The 21,276-nt window shown below is 37.9% G+C and overlaps 1 protein-coding gene across 1 annotated transcript in view; it reads left to right on the top strand.

Moving 5' to 3' along the window:
• Positions 1 to 421: 421 nt before the first annotated feature.
• antxr2.L (ANTXR cell adhesion molecule 2 L homeolog) overlaps positions 422 to 21,276 on the top strand; it is a 114,058-nt gene continuing 93,203 nt past the window's right edge. Inside the window, exons 1-3 of the mRNA XM_041561237.1 lie at positions 422 to 1,030; positions 4,760 to 4,831; positions 13,116 to 13,187. Of these exons, the coding sequence (XP_041417171.1) occupies positions 882 to 1,030; positions 4,760 to 4,831; positions 13,116 to 13,187 (293 nt within the window). The 5' untranslated portion in view covers positions 422 to 881. The remainder of the gene's footprint in view (positions 1,031 to 4,759; positions 4,832 to 13,115; positions 13,188 to 21,276) is intronic.

Here is a 21,276-nt window from a genome sequence, read left to right as displayed (position 1 = left end):
ATAAATTCGCCCATCGCCCATCGCTAAATTTAACCTTTCTGGCATCTTAAGCATATTATACTGTGCAAGGCAATAGGTACTGACAACCCAAGTGCACTGTATAATGTTATAAAAAAAAGGAAAAATACTGTATTTGGGATGAGGCATCTGCCCCTGGTTACATACCTAATATTTCTTAAGTTTCAGTTCCTCAAACTGTTTTTGCTGGTTGTTTTTTTAATGGTTTAACTGTTGATATAATCGCTTAGCAGAGTTCCAGCATTATAACAAAACTACTGAGTGAATGTTACCAAAGTTTCTTTGGAACAGTTGAAGTGTTGCTGGTTTCTGCATAGATGAACCCCTTCCCTCAGGACACACATGCTCAGTAAAGACAACAGTCTGGTCTTAATCACATCCTTTATCCGGCCTTTTTCTATATATGGTAGAGAGGCAGGGGGTCTGTTACAGAAAGGAGAAAAACTGTTGGGAAACCTAAACTCATTTGTTGGATTTAAGAGTGAATAACCAGCTGCAGGATGAGCTGTTGCAAAAGAATATTATTGTGGTGTGGGGAGGAGGAGGAGATCTGCATAAGGAAAGAGTGAACAGACGAATGAGTAAGGAAACAGCAGGACAAGCACAGGAAGGGAGTGAACAAGTGAAGCAGAAAGGCACTGGCATTGGAAGAAACTGTGTAAAGCTCTAATGTGAGAATACAAATGGCATGGGATACAGGAAACTAAGTAAAAGAAACGACAGAGCTACAGAGTAAGAAAGAAACAAAAAAGACACTGAATTGACAAGGAGCAGAGCAAAGATACGCTGTGCTGGTTCCCTTGTGCTGCTCCTGGCTGAATAAACTGTATGAGAGACATCTAAAGACTCCCCAAAGTCTGAAAATGAGGCACAGCTGGACTGGGACACCCCCAATGGGATGCTCACTACTAGTGGCACTGCTGGTGTTATGTCTGCCCATCTCCCCTCCTTATGCAGGAGCTGACGACCCATCCTGCCAAGGAGCCTTTGACTTATACTTCATTCTGGATAAGTAAGTACTGCAATACGTTTACCGAGTATTGAAACTGTGTATTTTGGCAACAAGGGGTTAAAGACAGAATAGCTCTGTGTAGTGTGGACTGTAGCATCCTTCCTGTGTTACTAAGCATGCTCTTTTCCCTGAGGTCAAACAGATCTTTGAACTAGAGCAAGTAGTTTTTCTTCCCATGCAGGTTAGAGTGCATTACAAATCATGAATGAGTAGAATCTAACCAGGACCATCTTACCTATCAAAAGGAAAAACAATCTGGCTGGGATACCATGGCAATGGCAGCACCTCTCACTGTATATAATGTGACTGTATCAGTATCAGCTGTCTCTCACTTTTTAAGTGCTTGGAGTGTCTGACGTTCTCAATGTATATAATGTGTGGTCCTGTATGACCTGTAGTCTCTCACTGTATAATGTGTTTGGGATATGAGTACCCTCCCACTCTCACTTTATAATGATGAGCTTATGGTGCAAATACACACTGCCTTTCATGTCTAAAATGCCTGTGGTTCATGAGCCTGCTGCCTCTCTCTCTCTTTGTATAATGTGCTTGAGTTGTCAGTACCCACCGTCTTTCACTGTATAATGTCCTTGGTGTGTAACCAATGACTTATATAATACTCTTGAGCAGTCTGCACCCTCTGGCTCTTACTGTATTATGTGATTGGGGCCAGTGCCTGCTTTCTGTTTATATACTGTATATGTGTTTGGGATGTTATTATCAGCTGTTCTCATTTTACAATATGCATGGTGTCAGTACTGCCTCTCTTTGTAAAGTTCTTTGATATGCTTTGGATTAATTATTGCTTTCACTACCAAATGTACTAGGTATCCATTGCTCTCACTGAAGATATGATGTGTATGCCAGCATCCACTGTTCCTGTTGTATAATGCACTTTAATTACTCTACCATTACCATTGATATTAGTGTAATATGTTCCAGATTGCTAGCAGCCCCTTTCCCAGATGTTTTTTTTTTATTTGAAAGAAGTATCTCTTGTACTACTAACTGACAAACTATCCATTAATTGTACATAAAGTGTCTTTAAAAGATCATGGGCATAGTATGCAAACTGTCAATGAAAAAAAATCTTCTTCAGTGTGCACTGCATTGCCCCCCCCCCTTAAACTTAGTTTTACATGTAGTTTGCTGCCTAATAAATTAGTTACTAGGCCTATTCTAGTGAAAATGATAAATCAAGTGACATACACTCTGCTTTAAAATCATTGACACTTACTCAGTTAGTTATGTGTCACAATTGTATTAGAAGAATGTGGGTCGAACAGTGGATTAGCAAATATTTCTAAACATAGGGCTAAGGTACATACAATTTCTATGTGCAGATTTTCAGGCCCATATTTTTCTTTCCTTTGTTAAAGAAATAACAATATTCTTATAGATGAGCTAAATGTAACATGTAACGTACAGTTACAGCTTTCAAATTCCAGCTTTCAAATAGGGCCAAAAACCTATTGCTCTGTGAGGCTACCATTTTATTGTTACTTGTCATTAATTATCTTTCTATTTAGGCCCCCCCTTTAGTCATACTTCATTCTCTCTTTCAAACCTTTGCCTGGTTACTAGGTTAAGTCAGACCATAGCAACCAGATAACTGCTAAAATTCCAAACTGGAGAGCTGCTGAACAAGAAGCTAAATAACTCCAAAACAGCAAATAATAAAACAATGAAGACCAATTGCACATTGTCTCAGAATAGCCCTCTCAACATCATGCTAAAAGCTAAATTAAAGGTGAACATCCATTTAAAACTGCAAGCTGCATTAAGGCACTGTGTCATTTTCAACACAGGAACATTCAGTAACAATAACGTGCTGAGCTGTTGAAATCATGATTGTCTAGCTAAAAATGGGACAGTTGGGAGGTATGCTTAACACGTCCCATACCTTGTTATTACTAATTTATGCAAAGCCACCAAGGGTATAACCTAGTGAATCAGTTGCTGCAGTTTGTTATTTCTGTGGGGTGGGGTCAGGTAAATGTACCCACTCCCAGTATTAGATTACAGGTATGGGACCTGATATCCAGAATGCTCGGGACCCGGGGGCTTTCTGGATAATTGGATCTTCAAACCTAAGTCTACTAGAAAAACATGTAAACATTATATAAACCCAATGGGCAGATTCTGCTTTCAATAAGGATTCATTATATCTTAGATGGGATCAAGTGCAAGTTACTGTTTTATTATTATAGAGAAAAAGGAAATCAATCTGGATAATTTGGAAATTATCCAGTCTATGGAGTCTATGGGGTATATTTATCAAAGTTAGAGATCACTAAAGTCCTCTAGAGTGAAATTCTGCCACTTTCCATTCATTTCTATGGGATTTTTAAAAGAGTATGAATCAATGGGTGAAAGTGAAAGTTTACCCTTTGATAAATACGCCTTTCAAAATCCCATAGAAATGAATGGAGAGTGGTGGAATTTCACTCTAGCAGACTGTGGCAATCTTTAACTTCACTCTTTGATAAATATACCACTATGTGAGGTGGCCTTTCCGTAATTTGGAACTTTTTGGATAACGTGTATCCAGAAAACGGGTTTCCGGATAACGGATTCTATACCTGTACTGCAGACATAACATACATCTCATAGCCTTTATTAAGAGATTCTGTAAAAAATGTCTGCATATGCATTCTCCTGTAATAAGTACAGTTCAAATGCAAATGTTTACACTGGCCATTTGAGTATTAAACAATGACATCTTAGCTCATTAGCCCAGCCTGAATTTTGTCATTTGAAATTGATCCTATATCTTGGAATACTTAAACTTGCTTGCAATGAGATAAAACACCTCATTTATAATGCAGGGCAAGGTACAAAGTACAAACAGGCGCCACCTGTGCTCTACTTAATTTCCATGTTGCTCGGATTTATTTGTGAAGTGAAGACAGTTATGCTGTAATTCAGAGCTTTCTGGATAATGGATCATATACCTGTATTTGTTATATTTAATTAGTCTCCCTCTTGAATTCTGGCATGCATATATACTTTCTCTATCAAAGTATTTACTTGAACCTTCAGCTGAAAAGATGTATATGTGGAAAGGAACATCTTCCCTTACAGGATCCACTAAAAATAGCAAGTGAAAAAGAATATAACAAAATTAACCAAAATTTTAAGAATAAATGCTTTAAGAATAAAATTTGTGTGACAAAGGCTGGGCTATGATTATGAATGATTATATATATGATTATATTATGACTATATTATGATTATATTATGATTATTTTGGCACCAATATGGATTAATGCTTGGATTAAGTTTAGGTAGGAGCAAGTATAATGAGAGCTTTCTGAATTTTTCTCACACATGTCACCTAAGCCTCATCTACCTTAATCACCGTTTTAAGTGCAGTTAACATTTTATGCAATGTACTGAATTACATCAATGAACAAATGGAGAACTTGTTGAAGTAAGTCCCCAAATTCCCAATGAGTAGTCTGTTAGTCATTTTTTTAGTCATGTATTTTATTTTTACTAAAAGGAACAGAATCCTTCCTAAACTCAAAATGCAAAAAAATCTTTTTATAATCCTGTATTTAATATAAAGATATAAAGAGTGGTAAATTTGATTGAACAGAACCAGTGCTGTGTTATGCCTTTTGCCTTTATAATAATAATAATTATTAATAATAATATTAATAATAATAGTAATAGATAACAGCAACAATAATAAAAAATAATAATAATAATTTGTATTAATTTCAGGTCAGGGAGTGTCGCAGCTAACTGGATTGAGATCTATAACTTTGTGGAGAAACTAACAGAAAGATTTGTGAGGTAAGCGTTTTTTTGTTGCAATATTTTATGTACACCGTGTATTACACAACTTTATACTATATTTCCTAAAATACTGTTGCTGCAAAGACTCTGCTGCCCCTTAAAACAGAAAGGAAAGCCCTGAAGCTATAAGTGCAGGGGCTACATGACAAGGGATCCGAATTACCAGCAGCCAGATTATACTGGTCTAGGTTAGAGATGGGCAGAATCACATGTAGCCGTGTTTAGGTGAGAAGGAACAAGATAAAGCAGGAGATGGCCGGGCCCAGGGGTGGAGTCAGAGAGGGATGTGATGTCAGGGGAAGAAGCAGTTCACTTCCTTATCACCTGAGCAGGTACATACATCCCATCCACCCTTCTCCATTTTGCATATTTTGCGAAATGTCAGGAGTTTTCTTCTTTATCTTTTCATATTATCTATAATAACGGAATATGGATGTTTTTGTATCTTTATACAGTTTAATTGTGAGTGTTTGGATTGTATTAATTTATGTTAAAGGAAAACTATGCCCCTCAAACAATGTAGGTCTCTATAAAAAGATATTGCATAAAACAGCTCATGTATAGGGATGTCGCGGACTGTTCGCCCGCGAACTAATTCGCGCGAACATCGGCCGTTCGCGTCTGCCGAATGTTCGCGAACGTCGCGCGACGTTCGCCAATTTGGGTTCGCATTAGCTGGCGCTTATTTTTGACCTCTCACCCCAGACCAGCAGATACATGGCAGCCAATCAGGAAGCTCTCCCTCCTGGACCACCCCCACACCCCCTGGACCACTCCCCTTCCATATATAAACTGAAGCCCTGCAGCGTTTTTTCATTCTGCCTGTGTGTGCTTGGAAGAGCTAGTGTAGGGAGAGAGCTGTTGAGTGATTTGAGGGACAGTTGATAGTAACTTTACTGGCTAGTAATCTACTTGATACTGCTCTGTATTGTAGGGACAGAACTCTGCAGGGATTTGAGGGACATTTTAGGTTAGGTAGCTTTGCTGGCTAGTAATCTACCTTCTACTGCAGTGCTCTGTATGTAGCTGCTGTGGGCAGCTGTCCTGCTGCTGATCTCTCATCTGCTGACTGCTGCCTGTAACCCAATAGTCCTTGTAAGGACTGCTTTTATTTTCTTTTTTGTTTTTTTTACTTTGCTACTGTAAGAGCCCAGTGCTATTAGTCTAGCTGTGTTGGGGAGTGGGACTGGTGTGCTGCTCCTCCTAGTAGTTCACCACTACCAGCACCAACCAGAGTCAAAATTGTTACAAAGTATCTTATTTGCACCTGTTAGCTGTTCTGAGCTCTCTGCCAAAAGCTAATTAAGTTAGAAACTGTTTTTTTTCTGGCTGTTCAGTTCAGAGAAAAGAGGGACTGGTGTGCTGCTCCTCCTAGTAGTTCACCACTACCAGCACCAACCAGAGTCAAAATTGTTACAAAGTATCTTATTTGCACCTGTTAGCTGTTCTGAGCTCTCTGCCAAAAGCTAATTAAGTTAGAAACTGTTTTTTTTCTGGCTGTTCAGTTCAGAGAAAAGAGGGACTTTCCAGTACAAAAGAGGGACAGGGGGTTGAGTGGTCAAAAGAGGGACAGTTGGGAGGTATGCAAGTGCCACCTAGCTGTGTGAGCTTTTTCACATTCTGTCTAAATAACAATAATAATTCCGTGTCCGTAAACATCACCTGAGTGATGTTTTTACAGCAGCAATAATATATTCCGTATCCACTACTGTATACGTTGCCCTTGCAGGCATTGTTTGCCCAGTCTTTAACCAAGTGCCACCTAGCTGTGTGAGCTTTTTCACATTCCGTGTCCAGAAACATCACCTGAGTGACGTAGTGTGATTTCTGCCCTTTACAGCACAAAACGCAGCGCTGTGTCAACAATGTATTTTTCAGATACATTTTTGCCCTTGATCCCCCTCTGGCATGCCACTGTCCAGGTCGTTGCACCCTTTAAACAACTTTAAAATCATTTTTCTGGCCAGAAATGTCTTTTATAGCTTTTAAAATTCGCCTTCCCATTGAAGTCTATGGGGTTCGCGACGTTCGCGAACCGTTCGCATTTTTGGACGCAAGTTCGCGAATATGTTCGCGAACATTTTTTCCGCCGTTCGCTACATCCCTAGTCATGTATAAAACCCTGCTTCATGTAAATAAACCATCTTCATAATAATATACTTTTTAAGTAGTATGTACCATTGGGTAATCATAACTAGAAAACTTCCATTTTAAAAAATAAGGGCTGCCCCCTGGGATCGTAGGATTCACGGTGCACACAAACAAACCAAACAGACCATACATGTTAGGTCACATGAGCCAATTAACAGACAGAGTTCTGTCTGTCTGTCACTTTTTCCTGTTACAGTTAGATCTGCAGTATTTATGGTCAGGTGATCTCTGAGGCAGCACACAGACCATCGCGAAATGGTTGTTCAAGGCAAGAGATGTAAAATGGCAATACTTGAGAGTATTTCACAGTTAAGTTTAGAAGAGGAAGAAAGGAGGTTCTCTCCTGTGACTGCACGGTGGATTAATTGCTACAGATGCTACTACTGCTTGTGCTAGAGGGCAGCCTGCTTGTATTTCCTATCATCGACACACTGCAGATGCAGGTCCGGCAGCAGGGCTGCTGAACTTCTCTCATGTTGGCGGCAGAGCATAGTAGCAATCCCTTGTCAAATTCTGGCTTTAAAATATTGCCTTGGGTTAAGCTGGCAAGGTCCTATTTATTTGATAAAAAGTGAATAAATGCTGTGGCCATTTTACACCCATCTCTGTCTCCTGGTTTCATTAAGGTACATAATAAGGGGGGTTCAGTGGGATAGCTCAAGGCGAAGGGTCAAATTGAGGAGTCCCCTTGTCAAGCATGAAAACAGATATTTTGGAATACATCTGAAATGAATTATATTTTACAGTTTTATTTACGTAAAGCAACCACATTCTGCAAAAAAGAAAACCCAACTAAAGATATAATATAAAATAATCTGGAGTATAATTTAGTACCACTGTGCTACTTGGCTATGAACTCTAAATGAGAATACTGTATGTCTTGGGTACATAGGGATTGCCTGCATGCAGAATATTGAAAACTGCTTTGTGCTGTGTATGGACCACACTTATATAGAGAATAATGATCATAACAAACTGGAGTTGTGACCTAAATATATACTAAGGAAATGTTCTACTAAGGAAATGTTCAAAGCCAAATGTTTAGAATTTTCATTATTCAGTGTTTTCAGTCCTGCTGCATCAGCAAATATAGCATTTCCTTTCTTCATGCAAAAACAGATGCTTGTATACAAAAAAATATGAATCACTATCAGTTTAATTATGTTCTCTTTTTAAAACATTAATAAATCATTGAGCAGAGAATCCTTGTGTGAACTCATCTGTGTGTTCAAGTTTATAAACATTCCTGCATGAAGATATCACCAATTTTAGATTACAGAGTTTAAAGGTTGAATATTTTTTTTTTAGCTGTAAACTGCATCTGCTGCAATTGGTAATGACTTGCACCCAGCAAGTTACCAGGGGCGGCAAACTTTGCTCTGTGTAGAGAGCCTAAAATGAAAATGGTGCATTCATTCAGGGTCACAGCCAAGGCCAAGTCTGTCTAGCAGTATAAAACCACTTAAAAAAGAAAAATAATTTAAATGGCAAAAGTGCACAGAGGAGCACTCTAGATATATTAAATCCCCTTTAATGGTAGCAATATTAAAGTTAAAGGATGTTCAACTATTTATACACTATATTCTCAGAATGTCTTGTGCAGTATACGTCATCCATTGGGGAACTTGTGGCGGGATGTTGAGGCAGTTTGTCATTTTAATAAATAAACAATGTTGCAATCAAATGATGAAGATGTTGTTCACGTAATATACTATAATATATATGTGATGACATGATGCAACTTATTAATACAAAGATGTTTTCACTTGCAAAATCATTGGAGCCCAGTGGAGATGCAAAACATTGCACCAAAAAGAGAACATCATGACATGTTTCTGCATAGTTATATAGTACAGTAGGATCAGAAAAGACATGTCAATGAGGGTTAGTTCTTCTACAGCTCTCCACAGGTTGATACAAAACTCCCAGCTGGAAGCTTATATGTAGTGATGGGCGAATAAATTTGGCAGGCGTGAAATAGCACGCAGCCACATAATAAATTAGCGAAACTGTCATGAAAATTCGCAGTGGAAATTTCAGCATCATCAATACATTTTTGGAAAAGTCAATTGCGTCAAAACCGTCGCGCGTCGACATTATTCGGATTCCCATTGACTTTAAAGCTGACTACAAATTCTGACGTGAGCGTCAGAATTGACGCAGAAGTCAACATTTGCATTGCACGAATTTTGCTGGAAAATTGCAAATTTTTCAGCGTAGCAAAACGGGACAAATTTGCCCATCGCTACTTATATAGTATCAGTGAAACAAAATTCTTCATAAATAAAAATGTTGTAAAAAAGGGTTAGCTCCTAATCTGCACCTTTTTTTTTAATGTAAGAGGTATATAGAAAGACAACTTAGATTGAAACTTATCGTACTTTCTGTGGATCTGGATGTGTCTCCTGCTTCTACTGGGATTTAAATTGACTGAATATTAGGCCACCAAAACGTTGTCATTGCCCCCAAACTTTGTCAGGGATCACAAGGAATCACAGCTCCCCTATACAGCAAACTTTTTTGTGGGTCCCAGGTCGACCACAATTTTGCCCCATCTGAGTTATTCGGTGGCCTTTCAATTATTCCTAGAAGGTGGCCCTGCTTAGAGAAAGTGTGTTATGGAGTGTGCTTAAATTCCAGTTAATATCTTGACTAGTATGGTTGATGATAAGTATCTACAATGTATCCTGTTTTGGGGATTTGTGGTAATTGTTACCTCAGAGACTCAGTGGGACCAAACAGATGGTGGACATTTTGTAAACCATACTTGCTACTCAAGTGCTTTGGTGCTTCTTAAATTTTTGGAGCAACTCAATCTAGTGTCGGAGCTGGATGCACTATGATCTCAATCACACATTACATTTTGCCAACCATATGGGCCAGAAAATATCCTCCTGTATGGAGGAGGAAGGGAGATGAAGCAAGCATAAATGCACATTTTCTCTCTTTTTGTCTGCAAGTGGGATGGGCTTCCTGCACATGCACACTTTACATACAAAGCAGCAGGAATCCGCTGGCGGGTGTACTAAGATGGCATCTGTGAAATGTGCTTTTTAGAGCTGTAATGTTTTGTAAATACCTTTTTTTAATATTTGGGGGTATCTTAATGGTATTTTAGAAGGCCATGAAAGGGACAAACTGTGGCAAGAAATGTATCTGTGAGATTTTCCTTGAACTTTAAGATAACTATTTTAAAGGTACAAGCAGGATATTATGTCGCAGAAAACAAGAAAAGCCCATCTCTAGTCACCTACAAGCAGCTGCTTCTAATGTATAATCCAGACTGAACTGAGTATCAATATTCGGCTTAATAAGTGGGGTAATACCGTGTAGGTATCAGATGCAAGAACCCTAGCTTTAAAACATTTTATAAATATATAAATAATATATATATAAAATGAATAAAATAGTCTTCTTAATTATTGGTCTGTTTCATTCAGCTAAAAATAATAATGTGTTATAAAGTGAACGGGTCAGTGTTCAGTTCATATATACTGCTCTGACTGCCAAGAGCAATCAATTTTGATTAACTGTATTATTGTATAACTGGTAATTATCTTGTATGGCTATTTTTGAAACATGCCAAATGCAGTCAGACTTGGTTAAGCCATGCTTGGTTTATCCAGATTCTGGACTGTTTGCAAGTTTTAAGTGGTGACCATTAAACCAGAAATTATTTTATATTAATTACTTAGACTGTTAAAATCAGAATGAAAGTAAGTCTACAGAATAAAATTTAGTATACTCAGAGCTTAGCCTGCTTGCACTCTCCTGACTGTGTCTTTAAATCAGGATTTGTCGCGTATATTCATATTTTTCATCTGAATACAAATTTTAAACAAGACAATTCAAGTCACAGTAAGCACTGATGATGTCAGAGGTCTGAACAAACCATTCCATTGATTAAGTGAATACATATAAAGGTCATGTAGCATAATTTGCATGTTCAAAAATATGCAAAGTGAAGCCTTCTAAAATCAAAAGGTATTTACTTGTCTCATGCCATACACAAAGCACTGCCTAGAAACCAAAAATGGGAGTTAATTCTCCCATAAGACATCATGGGCGGAGACATGCAAATCACTCCTTTATGTCCTGAAATAACTTACTGAAACTCCGCTTGTGCTCCTCTTCAGAAAAGGCGATCGTGATCCATCATTTCTCCTCCCTGCCTTCCTTATAGGAGATAGCCAGGGAGGAGAAATCGAGCACTGCACGGCAGATAGTCCCCTGTCACTTTTCTGAAGAGGAGCAGCAGTTTCGGTAAGTTATTTCTTAGTAAAGGCTTTGCGATTTTAAAGTTTAATTTGTCTTGGTGTTTATTTTTCAATGTATACTAATTAATGTTTTTAAATAATTTTTTGATGTTACTGGTCCTTTAAGAAATACTAGATTTCATAGCATTTAGCATAGCATACATTTCCACTCATAACTTATATACTGTGGCACTGCATATGGCGTGTCTGTGTCTTTTTCTGTCTTTTCATAGTGTTTTGTCAGGAAGTTATTCACTCTCCCTTATAGGGAAAGTTTTTTTTTTTAAGAAAGAATTAGCAATACTTAAGTTTTCAGTTTTGTAATTTACAATTGTTGCTGTAAACATTTAGACAGATTGTTTATTAATAAATAAAATACATTGTATTTATTTTTTTAAAAAGATAATTACATTTGAACTCATCATTATGCTAAGGATGATGGTGTACTGCATATTCCTCATAAAGCTAACGCACGGCCAGGTTAGGCGGATTTGGGTGAAAATTAGAATACCATGGAGAGTTTCAGCTTAAATGCAGGCCAGACTCTCATACAGTACCATACACTACTTATCATACTTTTTCTAGCAGTGGCTGTTAGCAGTCTGATAGCGATTACAACTCTGAACTCAGTTTAAATGCATAGACAGCCTTAACAAAGCAATGTCATCTAAGACATGTTCTGTTGGTCAATCAGAAAGAACTGCTGCTCCCTGGTGGCCCTCTCCACTGGCATCAGTTGACTTCTCTGATGTTAAAGATGTCCTCTTTAAAACCAGAGGTTAGCTTACCGAGTGGGAAGACACAGGTTGGGTCTTACAATAGCAACATATTGCATTTTAGGGTTAGGTTGTTCCTGACCTGCACATCACAGGTTTCAGTTTGATTTTGTAAGCCCATGTAAAACTGGAGTACACCTGAAATTGCTTAAAACAGCTACTGTTTTCATATTCAACTCAATGAGAGGGAACGGGGCAATTTTCAGCCATTATTGTAATACCTAAACTAATTCCATGTGCCATTAGCCTATATACTGTGGATTTCTTTACTGGTTAAGAGCTGAAAATTCATTAAAAATATAGTTTTCTACTGTATTTATGGTCAGTTAATAAAGTATAGGTAAGCCTCTAAAATTATTCCAAACAGCTCCTAGAATAACATACCTCTAACTCTGCATTCAGGTGCATTTAGTTTCTCTATTACAGCCAGTTCAACTGAAGTTATTTTATTTACTTTCTTGTCTAGCGTGAAGCGCTACCCCTTTTTACCTTCTCAACACTTCTTCTCTCTGAGTATGAAGGCATTATAAAGTCGTGCCTACTGCACATGCTCACTGCCTCTGCGCCAATGGAAATCAATCAGGCATGCACAGTACACACTTCTCTGAGGTCTTCATATTTGGAGAGAGACAGAGTGCTCAGAAAGCAAAAGGGCGGTCTCAATTCTGACTGCACAGCCACCTTTTCCAAATCCTTATTAAAGTGTCCCATATTGCTCTTTGATCTCTACACAAGCTGCACTGAACAACCAGAAAACACTAAAAAGTTTCACAAAATTAGCAAAACTATAATACGACTTAAAGCATAGCTCTAAGACCCCCAGAAATGTGTTCAAACTACATAACCAAGTTAAAGTATGTAAAATGTATTAGTATTTGGGGCAGGTGTGGCCACAAAATGGGTGTGGTCAAACTTTTCGCCACACTATGCACAGCAGATATTTTTGTCCTTCTTTGCAATTTTCAAATGTTGGGAGTAATTTTAGAGACAAAAAACTGCAGTAATAGATTTTCTTTTACTTTCTTTTGTGAGTATAGAAGACAATGATCCTTAAATGACTGCAAATTTTCAGAATATGTTTTTTTTCCATTTCTTTAGCCCCCGAATGAGAGTGTCCTTCATCGTGTTTTCTACACAGGCAAAAATAATTCTTCCACTTACAGGAGATAGGTAAGTGTGTAAAGGACTTAAAAATTAGATAATATTATTTACCTTAATCTCTAAAGGGTAAAACCTTTAACGTTTAGTTCAGCTCTTTATCTAATTCTTGTGCACATTGAAAAAAATGACTAATTGCTTCTTATTTGCATCCTTTTTCCACTTAAACAGTAAGCTTAAAAAGCAGGTATTGAAATGCTCAAATGATCATTTTGAGGGAGAAGTGAAATATTTCAATGCGTTTCACAGTGATAACGGAAGATTGTATCCTACTTACCGTGATCTTCCTTTCCTGGAAAACTCAATGTCATACTTTCTCGGATAGCCCCGCCCCAGTGCTCCCATCAGAAGGACCCTCCCCAAAGCATTAAAAGCCCAACCCCACCCCCCAGTCCGGTGTCTCGTAATAAGCTTCTAGAAACTACTAAAAGGGATGGGAACCTTGACATGGAGTTATCCAGGAAAGGAAGATCACGGTAAGTATGATACAATCTTCCCTTTTCCTGGACAACTCCATGTCATACTTACCGGGACTTAGCAAGCTAATATCCCAATGGGAGGGAATTTGTTCCACATAAGGAAAACTGGCCGAGTGTAATCTATACCAGATAAAACTCAGAAGAATGAAACCCCCACAGGTGGACCGAAATCACCTTGTGGAAAACCTGTGAACTCTGTATTTTCAGAAATGGACTGGCAGAGAAAGAAAAGGAAATAGTACTCCATAAAGGGATCCTGTCATTGGAAAACATGTTTTTTTCAAAATGCATCAGTTAATAGTGCTACTCCAGCAGAATCCAGCAGAACAGATTTTTTTATATTCAATTTTGAAATATGACATGGGGCTAGACATTTTGTCAATTTCCCAGCTGCCCCTGGTCATGTGACTTGTGCCTGCACTTTAGGAGAGAAATGCTTTCTGGCAGGCTGCTGTTTTTCCTTCTCAATGTAACTGAATGTGTCTCCATGTGACATGGGTTTTTACTATTGAGTGTTGTTCTTAGATCTACCAGGTAGTTGTTATCTTGTGTTAGGGAGCTGTTATCTGGTTACCTTCCCATTGTTCTTTTATTTGGCTGCTGGGGGGGGGGAAGGGAGGGGGTGATGTCACTCCAACTTGCAGTGCAGCAGTAAAGAGTGATTGAAGTTTATCAGAGCACAAGTCACATGACTTGGGGCAGCTGGGAAATTGGCAATAAGTCTAGCCCCATGTCAAATTTCAAAATTGAATATAAAAAAATATGTTTGCTCTTTTGAGAAATGGATTTCAGTGCAGAATTCTGCTGGAGCAGCAAAATTAACTGATTCACTTTGAAAACACTTTTTTCCCCCATGACAGTATCCCTTTAAAGGAAGAACCCACACCAAAGTATTGATACAGAGTGTGAAACCAGCATGACAATTCCATTTAAAAAGAAAGAACTATCTTTAATTAAAGAGAGGTGGATAGGAACCCAGAGTAACGCTTCTCCATAGTCTTACTCCCACTACATACCAGCACGTTTAATACAACCGCATAACATCCACAAGAGCACTCTTTGAAATGGCTCAAAAGCATGGTACCTGCAAAAGAGGATTTAGTAGGGGAAGGAAAAATACCATCACTAGTATTCTACATGGCCCAGCTCTGTATGACACTACCGATACATGGCATCACCTAGTGTAGTTCCCCGTCTCTTTAATACTAAGTAACCTGTATTTATTATGGACAATAACCAATACACCTCTCAATGAGAGGTCTGTAAAATGATGGAGTGCTGCCACTGTGGGCATACCTTACCCTGTGAGGTATCTAGGAGCATTCTGCAGTCTGTACAGATTGAAATTGTTTTTATCATTAGCTCATGATTCTCCACCAAACAAGACTGGAGAGTATTAAGGATCAGCGTGCCCTGGAGTGGACTGGGTAACAGAAATGCATGCAGATATGCATAACCTTGCTATGATACAGTCCTCGAGCCTTCACGGATGTGACCTGTACATAGCTGAAGTTATTGTATCCCATAGATTGGGCCTAGAATCAAATTCGTATGGCATGTTCCCATGAGTTTACCATATAGGAAGAAATTTGACTGACTCCAGGAAGTATGGGGAAATAATTATTCACCTATTAGTCTGTAATGTAACTCTCCTACTATGTCCAAGCCTGTTGGTAAGAGATGCCATAACTAGGGCCTTGCCAAAGGCTGATACTGCAGCCTTGGTCCAAAAGGATAAGGTGAATCAGAAAATTGTTATAGCTTGATGTTAAGCCTTATGATACTTACCTCAACTAGCCAGGCCAGTCTATGGTGGTGTAAAAGGCCAAACCCAGAGTAACATAGACCTTTAGAAAACCCAGCATGCTATAATTGCATGCCTCCTGTCCACTATATGGGTTAACATGACAGAAACAGCCTGTTATAATGAAACTATGGAATATTTTTTTTTAATGGAACTGAAACTTTAGCTATAGCTGCATTGATGGAGTATACCTAAGTTTACAGCCAGATTTATATGGTACCCATTAATATAATATGGCCCATAAGTATATAGTCAGAGAGCTCACTGGACCCCTATTTTACTTGAGACAAACGAAATAGGTCTGTACTATAGAATACCTCATTGCAAGGCTCTAAAACCCTGTGGCAGTAGTATGTGAATTAACTAAAATTTGCACTGACTGATGAACCCATTGTCTTTCAGACTGAGACCAGATAAGTTGCACCACTGTAACCTAAGAAAGAGATCTTTATGAATATCATACCAGTTTTGTAAATAGATCTTGATTTATCATTGGAATATACAGAACATTTATCTTGCCTGATCTCTGGCTGTGGCGATATTAGAATCCTTGTTGAATGAAAATATGACTGTATACATATCTACATCCATTCAGCCCCAGGCCAGTCCTATCGCAAAAAGCAGGATACAGTATTTAGCTTATTTTCTTAATAAGCAGGTATAAAGTCCAGTCATATAACATAGATTCTAATTAGTGAGTTCCTTAAGACTGATAACTACTCCAACAGCCTATAGTTTTGAATGTAACAAAAATATGGCCCACATAGACTCCAATGGTTGTGGTCTACAAGTCCCTGGTTATAATACAGCAATTGTACAATACCTACCTGCTGTTTGACTATTGCATTAACGCCCATATGCAGTATAGCCATATACCTTTAAACCAGAATTGGCCACTACTCTCACACCACCTTTGTGACACACACAGTGCATAATCCTATATATTACATAGCATTTGTATGAATCAGACTTGGCCTTAGCCAATCCATTTGGACAAGATATATGTCTACATCAGTTACCACATTTACTGTATCTGTAACCCATATACTGATTGGGGCATACTTACCAGGGCACAGTCCCGTAAGCCATTATGGACTGCTGTATATATAGTGAATAAATTACCCTCTCTTGTAAAATTTAAGGATATTATAAGTTACCGAGGAGTTTCATGACCATATAAAAATACGAGGCCGAAGGCCAAGTGTTTTTATACAGGTCATGGAACTCCGAGGTAACTTCTATTATCCTCATATTTTGCAACTGGGGGTACTTTATTTATTATAATACACAAGTTTCAGTGAGTCATGTGACAGAAATGACATCAGAACTCACCGTTTATAAGGATATAATTTATTTATGGCTTGTGTATTATAAGGGTACACAAGGGCAACACAGCTGATGCACTTAATTAAGTTCATAATACCTATATCTGACTTGGCTGCCGCCTTTAAGTCAGTCTTGGCTGAGTAATCCATGCTTATAACCTAAATCAATGTTATTTGAAACAAACATGACCCAGGGATACTGGAGCCTTGACTTGTGTTACCATGCTTACATACAAACCTGGAGGCTGTATAGGCACTCTCTGGAAATGCCTAAAACCTTACCACACCAATCACTCAGCAGTTTAACATTTACCTTCAGTTTGGTTGTTATATTGATTGGTGTCCAAACCAGAGAAATGTATAGCATGTACATTTATTTTTGGTTATAACCTTAGCAAGCCCCAAAGTCATTGAAATATTTAAGTATATACATACAGTATGGTTATAGTAGTAACCAGTGGCTGGACCAAATAATGTATAACATGTGCATTAATATGTGGTTTTTACAGCCAGCCCCCGAACCATTGATGTTACCCCATCTACATTCAGTTTGGGTAATATTAAGCAGTGCCCAGACCAAAAATGTATAACAGGTACATTCATATTTGGTTATTCAAGCCAGCTCTAGAATCACTGAAATGTTTCCACATATACAGTCAGTTTGGTTACTGCCTTATGCAGTGACAGGCCCATAACTGTATAACATATGCATTTGGTTATTCAAGTAATTTTTAAAATCACTGAAATGTTTCCACATATACAGTCAGTTTGGTTACTAGATTATGCCATTATAGTCCCAGAAATGTATAACATATACATTTAAAGTTGGTTATTATAAACCATATATTTTTCACATGCAATATCTTACTCCTGACTGCTCATCAGTGAAAGCCATGTTGATTTATAAATTTAAAAAATGTATACATTTTGTTTTAGTGAATTTACTAGGAGAACCTTTGCTGAAAATATTGGAAAGAATATTGAGAGGCCTCTGTGGTATCATTATCATTGTAGAATAATGGACATTGTTTGGTAGCCCCATATATGTTATTTGTCTGGGCCCCCCTATGAATACAAACATGGAGTACCAAAATGTTAGGCCTTGTCGTGACCCTTCTATGCAACAGTTGCTTCTTTAAGACTATTGGACATACAATGTTCTCTTCTTAGTATAGTATTAATACAAATGTGAATGCTGCAGGCACTTCCTGAAGATCAAATACTTCACAACAGATCTGCAAGCAGTAAGGGTGCGCATTTATTATTAAATAACTGATGACATTGAACCTTTTTATTGTTATTTGTTATTTACGTTTGGATAAGATCACATTACTGTTCTCAAACTGTAATTCATATAGTTCCCATGGGGGAAAAAATTGTGCATGATGAATACATTTTTGTGGTTTGGAATAGGATGGAATATATTAGCACCAGATTTCTGATTAGCATGAACGTTTTACTCTCCTTTTTGAATTTAAGAAACAAGTTTTATTTACACAAAATCTGTTCCAGCTCCCTTCAATGGTTCAGCCTTGTCTTGGGAGCATGACAGTTGTTTCATAGCCATAGATACTGCTAGACACTATAAAAACAGGAGGATTTTATCACAATCCTTTTGTACATTGTTGCACGTTAGCTAAACTGAAAGGAAAAATGCATCTGTAAATGAAAGCAGTCATATTTGTGTGACTTTTTTCCACCATGTGATTAAATCTTCTGGATCTATTTTTGAAATCTGTTTCAAAAACATTTAAAAACTTTGTAATGTTATCGCTGTTATGTGGGGAAAAACATAGTCTTCTGTTTTGCATTTTGGACACTATGTGCCTGAAAATTAGCATCTAGAATACATTGCATATTGTAAAGGTATTGATACTGTAGCATTTGAAGATCCAGTTAAAGCAACTTGGAATTGTTGCAAAACTCTGCTGTTGATTAATATGTGGAATTAAAGGGGTTGTTCACCTTTGTAACAAATTGACAAATCTAACAGTTCATATGAATAGAACAAACTTTTCCATAGAAATAGTTAACAGAAAAAGTACAGTTCAAGAGATATTCACCTCAGAAGTGTCCCTGCACTAATCCTTCAGTTCCACACAGACCCTGTGCTGGGAGGGGGTCACTGACCCCCAAAAACACTACAGTGTTCACTTCCTCTTCCTTATATGACATCACACATTGTACTGGCAGCTAACTTTACTCCTATTGGCTATGTCTGCTGTCAATCTGCCACTGCTTCCTGTGCTGGGCTGTGCTCGGGAATTTGAGCAGCATTCAGGTACTGAAGAGAAACTGTTACAAGTTTGTGAGAGGGAGGGGGAGTGTGGGCTGTGTGCTGCAGAGACTTCAACTGTGCAGATGGGGGGGATCGAGGTGCTTGGGACCTGGAGTTTTACGGATAATGGATCTTTCCATAATTTGGATCTTCATACCTTAAGTCTACTAGAAAATCATGTAAACATTAAATAAAACCAATAGGCTGGTTTTGCTTCCAATAAGGATTAATTATATCTTAGTTGGGCTCAAGTACAAGCGACTATTTTATTATTACAGAGAAAAAAGAAATCATTTTTAAAAATTTGAATTATTGGATTATAATGGATACTATGGGAGATGACACTTGTACTTTCCAGAAATATATTATTTGGGGGGGGCATGTATTATTTTGTGTATTTACCTCGTAAAAAATCATTATTCAGCAGCTGACTATTTGTATGAGCTTGAGGCTTTCCAAATGAGTTGAATTTTTGTGCATAAAGTAAAATATTTTTCTGGTATAGATCCCTATATCATGAAAAATATAACTTTTTCATTTTTTGGTATTTAGAGCTCTAAATCTTGTTCCAGAAGTGGAACACTTAAACACTTAAAAAAGGTATCGTTTTCCTAGGTAAATTACTGCCCCCCCCCCCGGGAGAGCGCACAAAATCACTTAGGGTTTACACCTCACCCTTTTAAAACCAAACAAATATGAAATCCACAGCCTGCATGGCTAATTAGCAATTCATTTAGATGCATGATACATGGCTGCACAGAAATCAGTTCAGTCTGCAGCATCTAAATGAGTTGATAATTAGCCATGCAGGCTGTGGATTTCATATGTGTTTGGTTTTAAAAGGGTGAGGTGGCAGCCCTACTGTCCCTGCTAGATGTGTAAGTTACATACGTTTCTAAGCAAGTCAGTGCTGGTTTTGTTGCAATTTTGTAAATAACTGACATTATGCTTAATGCCAAAGGTATTAAAAGATAAAAATATGGAAAAGCCAGTATTTATTCACAGAAAAGGTTGCACCCCTTTGGCACTCCATTCAGTTTTAGTCTAGGCAGAAGGAGAGTGCCAGAATTGGGAGAACAATGTTGCTCCTTCCTTTTCTGCAGTATTTGTTTATTTGGCTGTGTGATTGTTTGTTGCAAGGCAGGTTTGTTTATATGCTGCGTCTGTTAACCTCTGCCATTACAATTGCGTAATCAACCAATGACTATTCAAATTATGTGACTGGTTACAGTTCACAAGCACCCAATAAATTACTAGGAGGAGGGCAGTATCAACATCCAATAGGAAACAAGTAAGGGCAAAGCCTGGGCATGATGATGTCATCATATAGGAAGTTCTTGGTGTTTCAGGTTCAAAATAGGCCACTCCCATCACTTCAGAAAACTGGTCAGAGAGACAGGAGAAGGACTGAGTTAATAGGTATAAAAATTAGTTTTTACAATGGCATTTTTACTTTTTGTTATGGAAAATGGTTTTTCTAACACATTGAGAGCATTGTTAGTGGTTTCATAAGATTTGTACATTGAAGGTGAACAACCCCTTTAAGATTGTTAAAGGAAAACTATACCCCCAAAATGAATACTTAAGCAACAGATAGTTTATATGAAATTGAATGACATATTAAAGAATCTTACCAAACTGGAATATATATTTACATAAATATTGCCCTTATACATCTCTTGCCTTGAACCACCATTTCGTGACTCTATCTGTGCTGCCTCAGAGATCACCTGACCAGAAATACTACAACACTAACTGTAACAGGAAGAAGTGAGGAAGCAAAAGGCAGAACTCTGTCTGTTAATTGGCTCATGTGACCTTACATGTGGTTTGTATGTGTGCACAGTGAATCTTACGATCTCGGGGGGCGGCTCTTATTTTTTAAAATGGCAATTTTCTATTTATGATTACCCAATGGCACATACTACTAAAAAAGTATATTATTATGATAATGGTTCATTTACATGAAGCAAGGTTTTACACATGAGCTGTTTTACTCAGTATCTTTTAATAGAGGCCTACATTGTTTGGGGGGGTATAGTTTTCCTTTAATAGAAATAAAGGTTCAAAAGAAGGATGGGCATTGGGATGCATTTTGTGTTGTTCATTTTTGGTTGAATAAATGTTTTATAGTTACAGGTAAAATAAAATCAAGAGTTAAACCATGCATACTTAGCCTGTGGCATCCAGCTGGTATCTAATGACTGCTCCTATA

This window comes from Xenopus laevis, chromosome 1L, assembly GCF_017654675.1.
Source record: "Xenopus laevis strain J_2021 chromosome 1L, Xenopus_laevis_v10.1, whole genome shotgun sequence".
In the NCBI taxonomy this organism is placed as follows: domain Eukaryota; kingdom Metazoa; phylum Chordata; class Amphibia; order Anura; family Pipidae; genus Xenopus; species Xenopus laevis.
The sequence above is the reverse complement of the archived record's forward strand: the minus strand, read 5'-3'. Positions and strand labels throughout refer to the sequence as shown.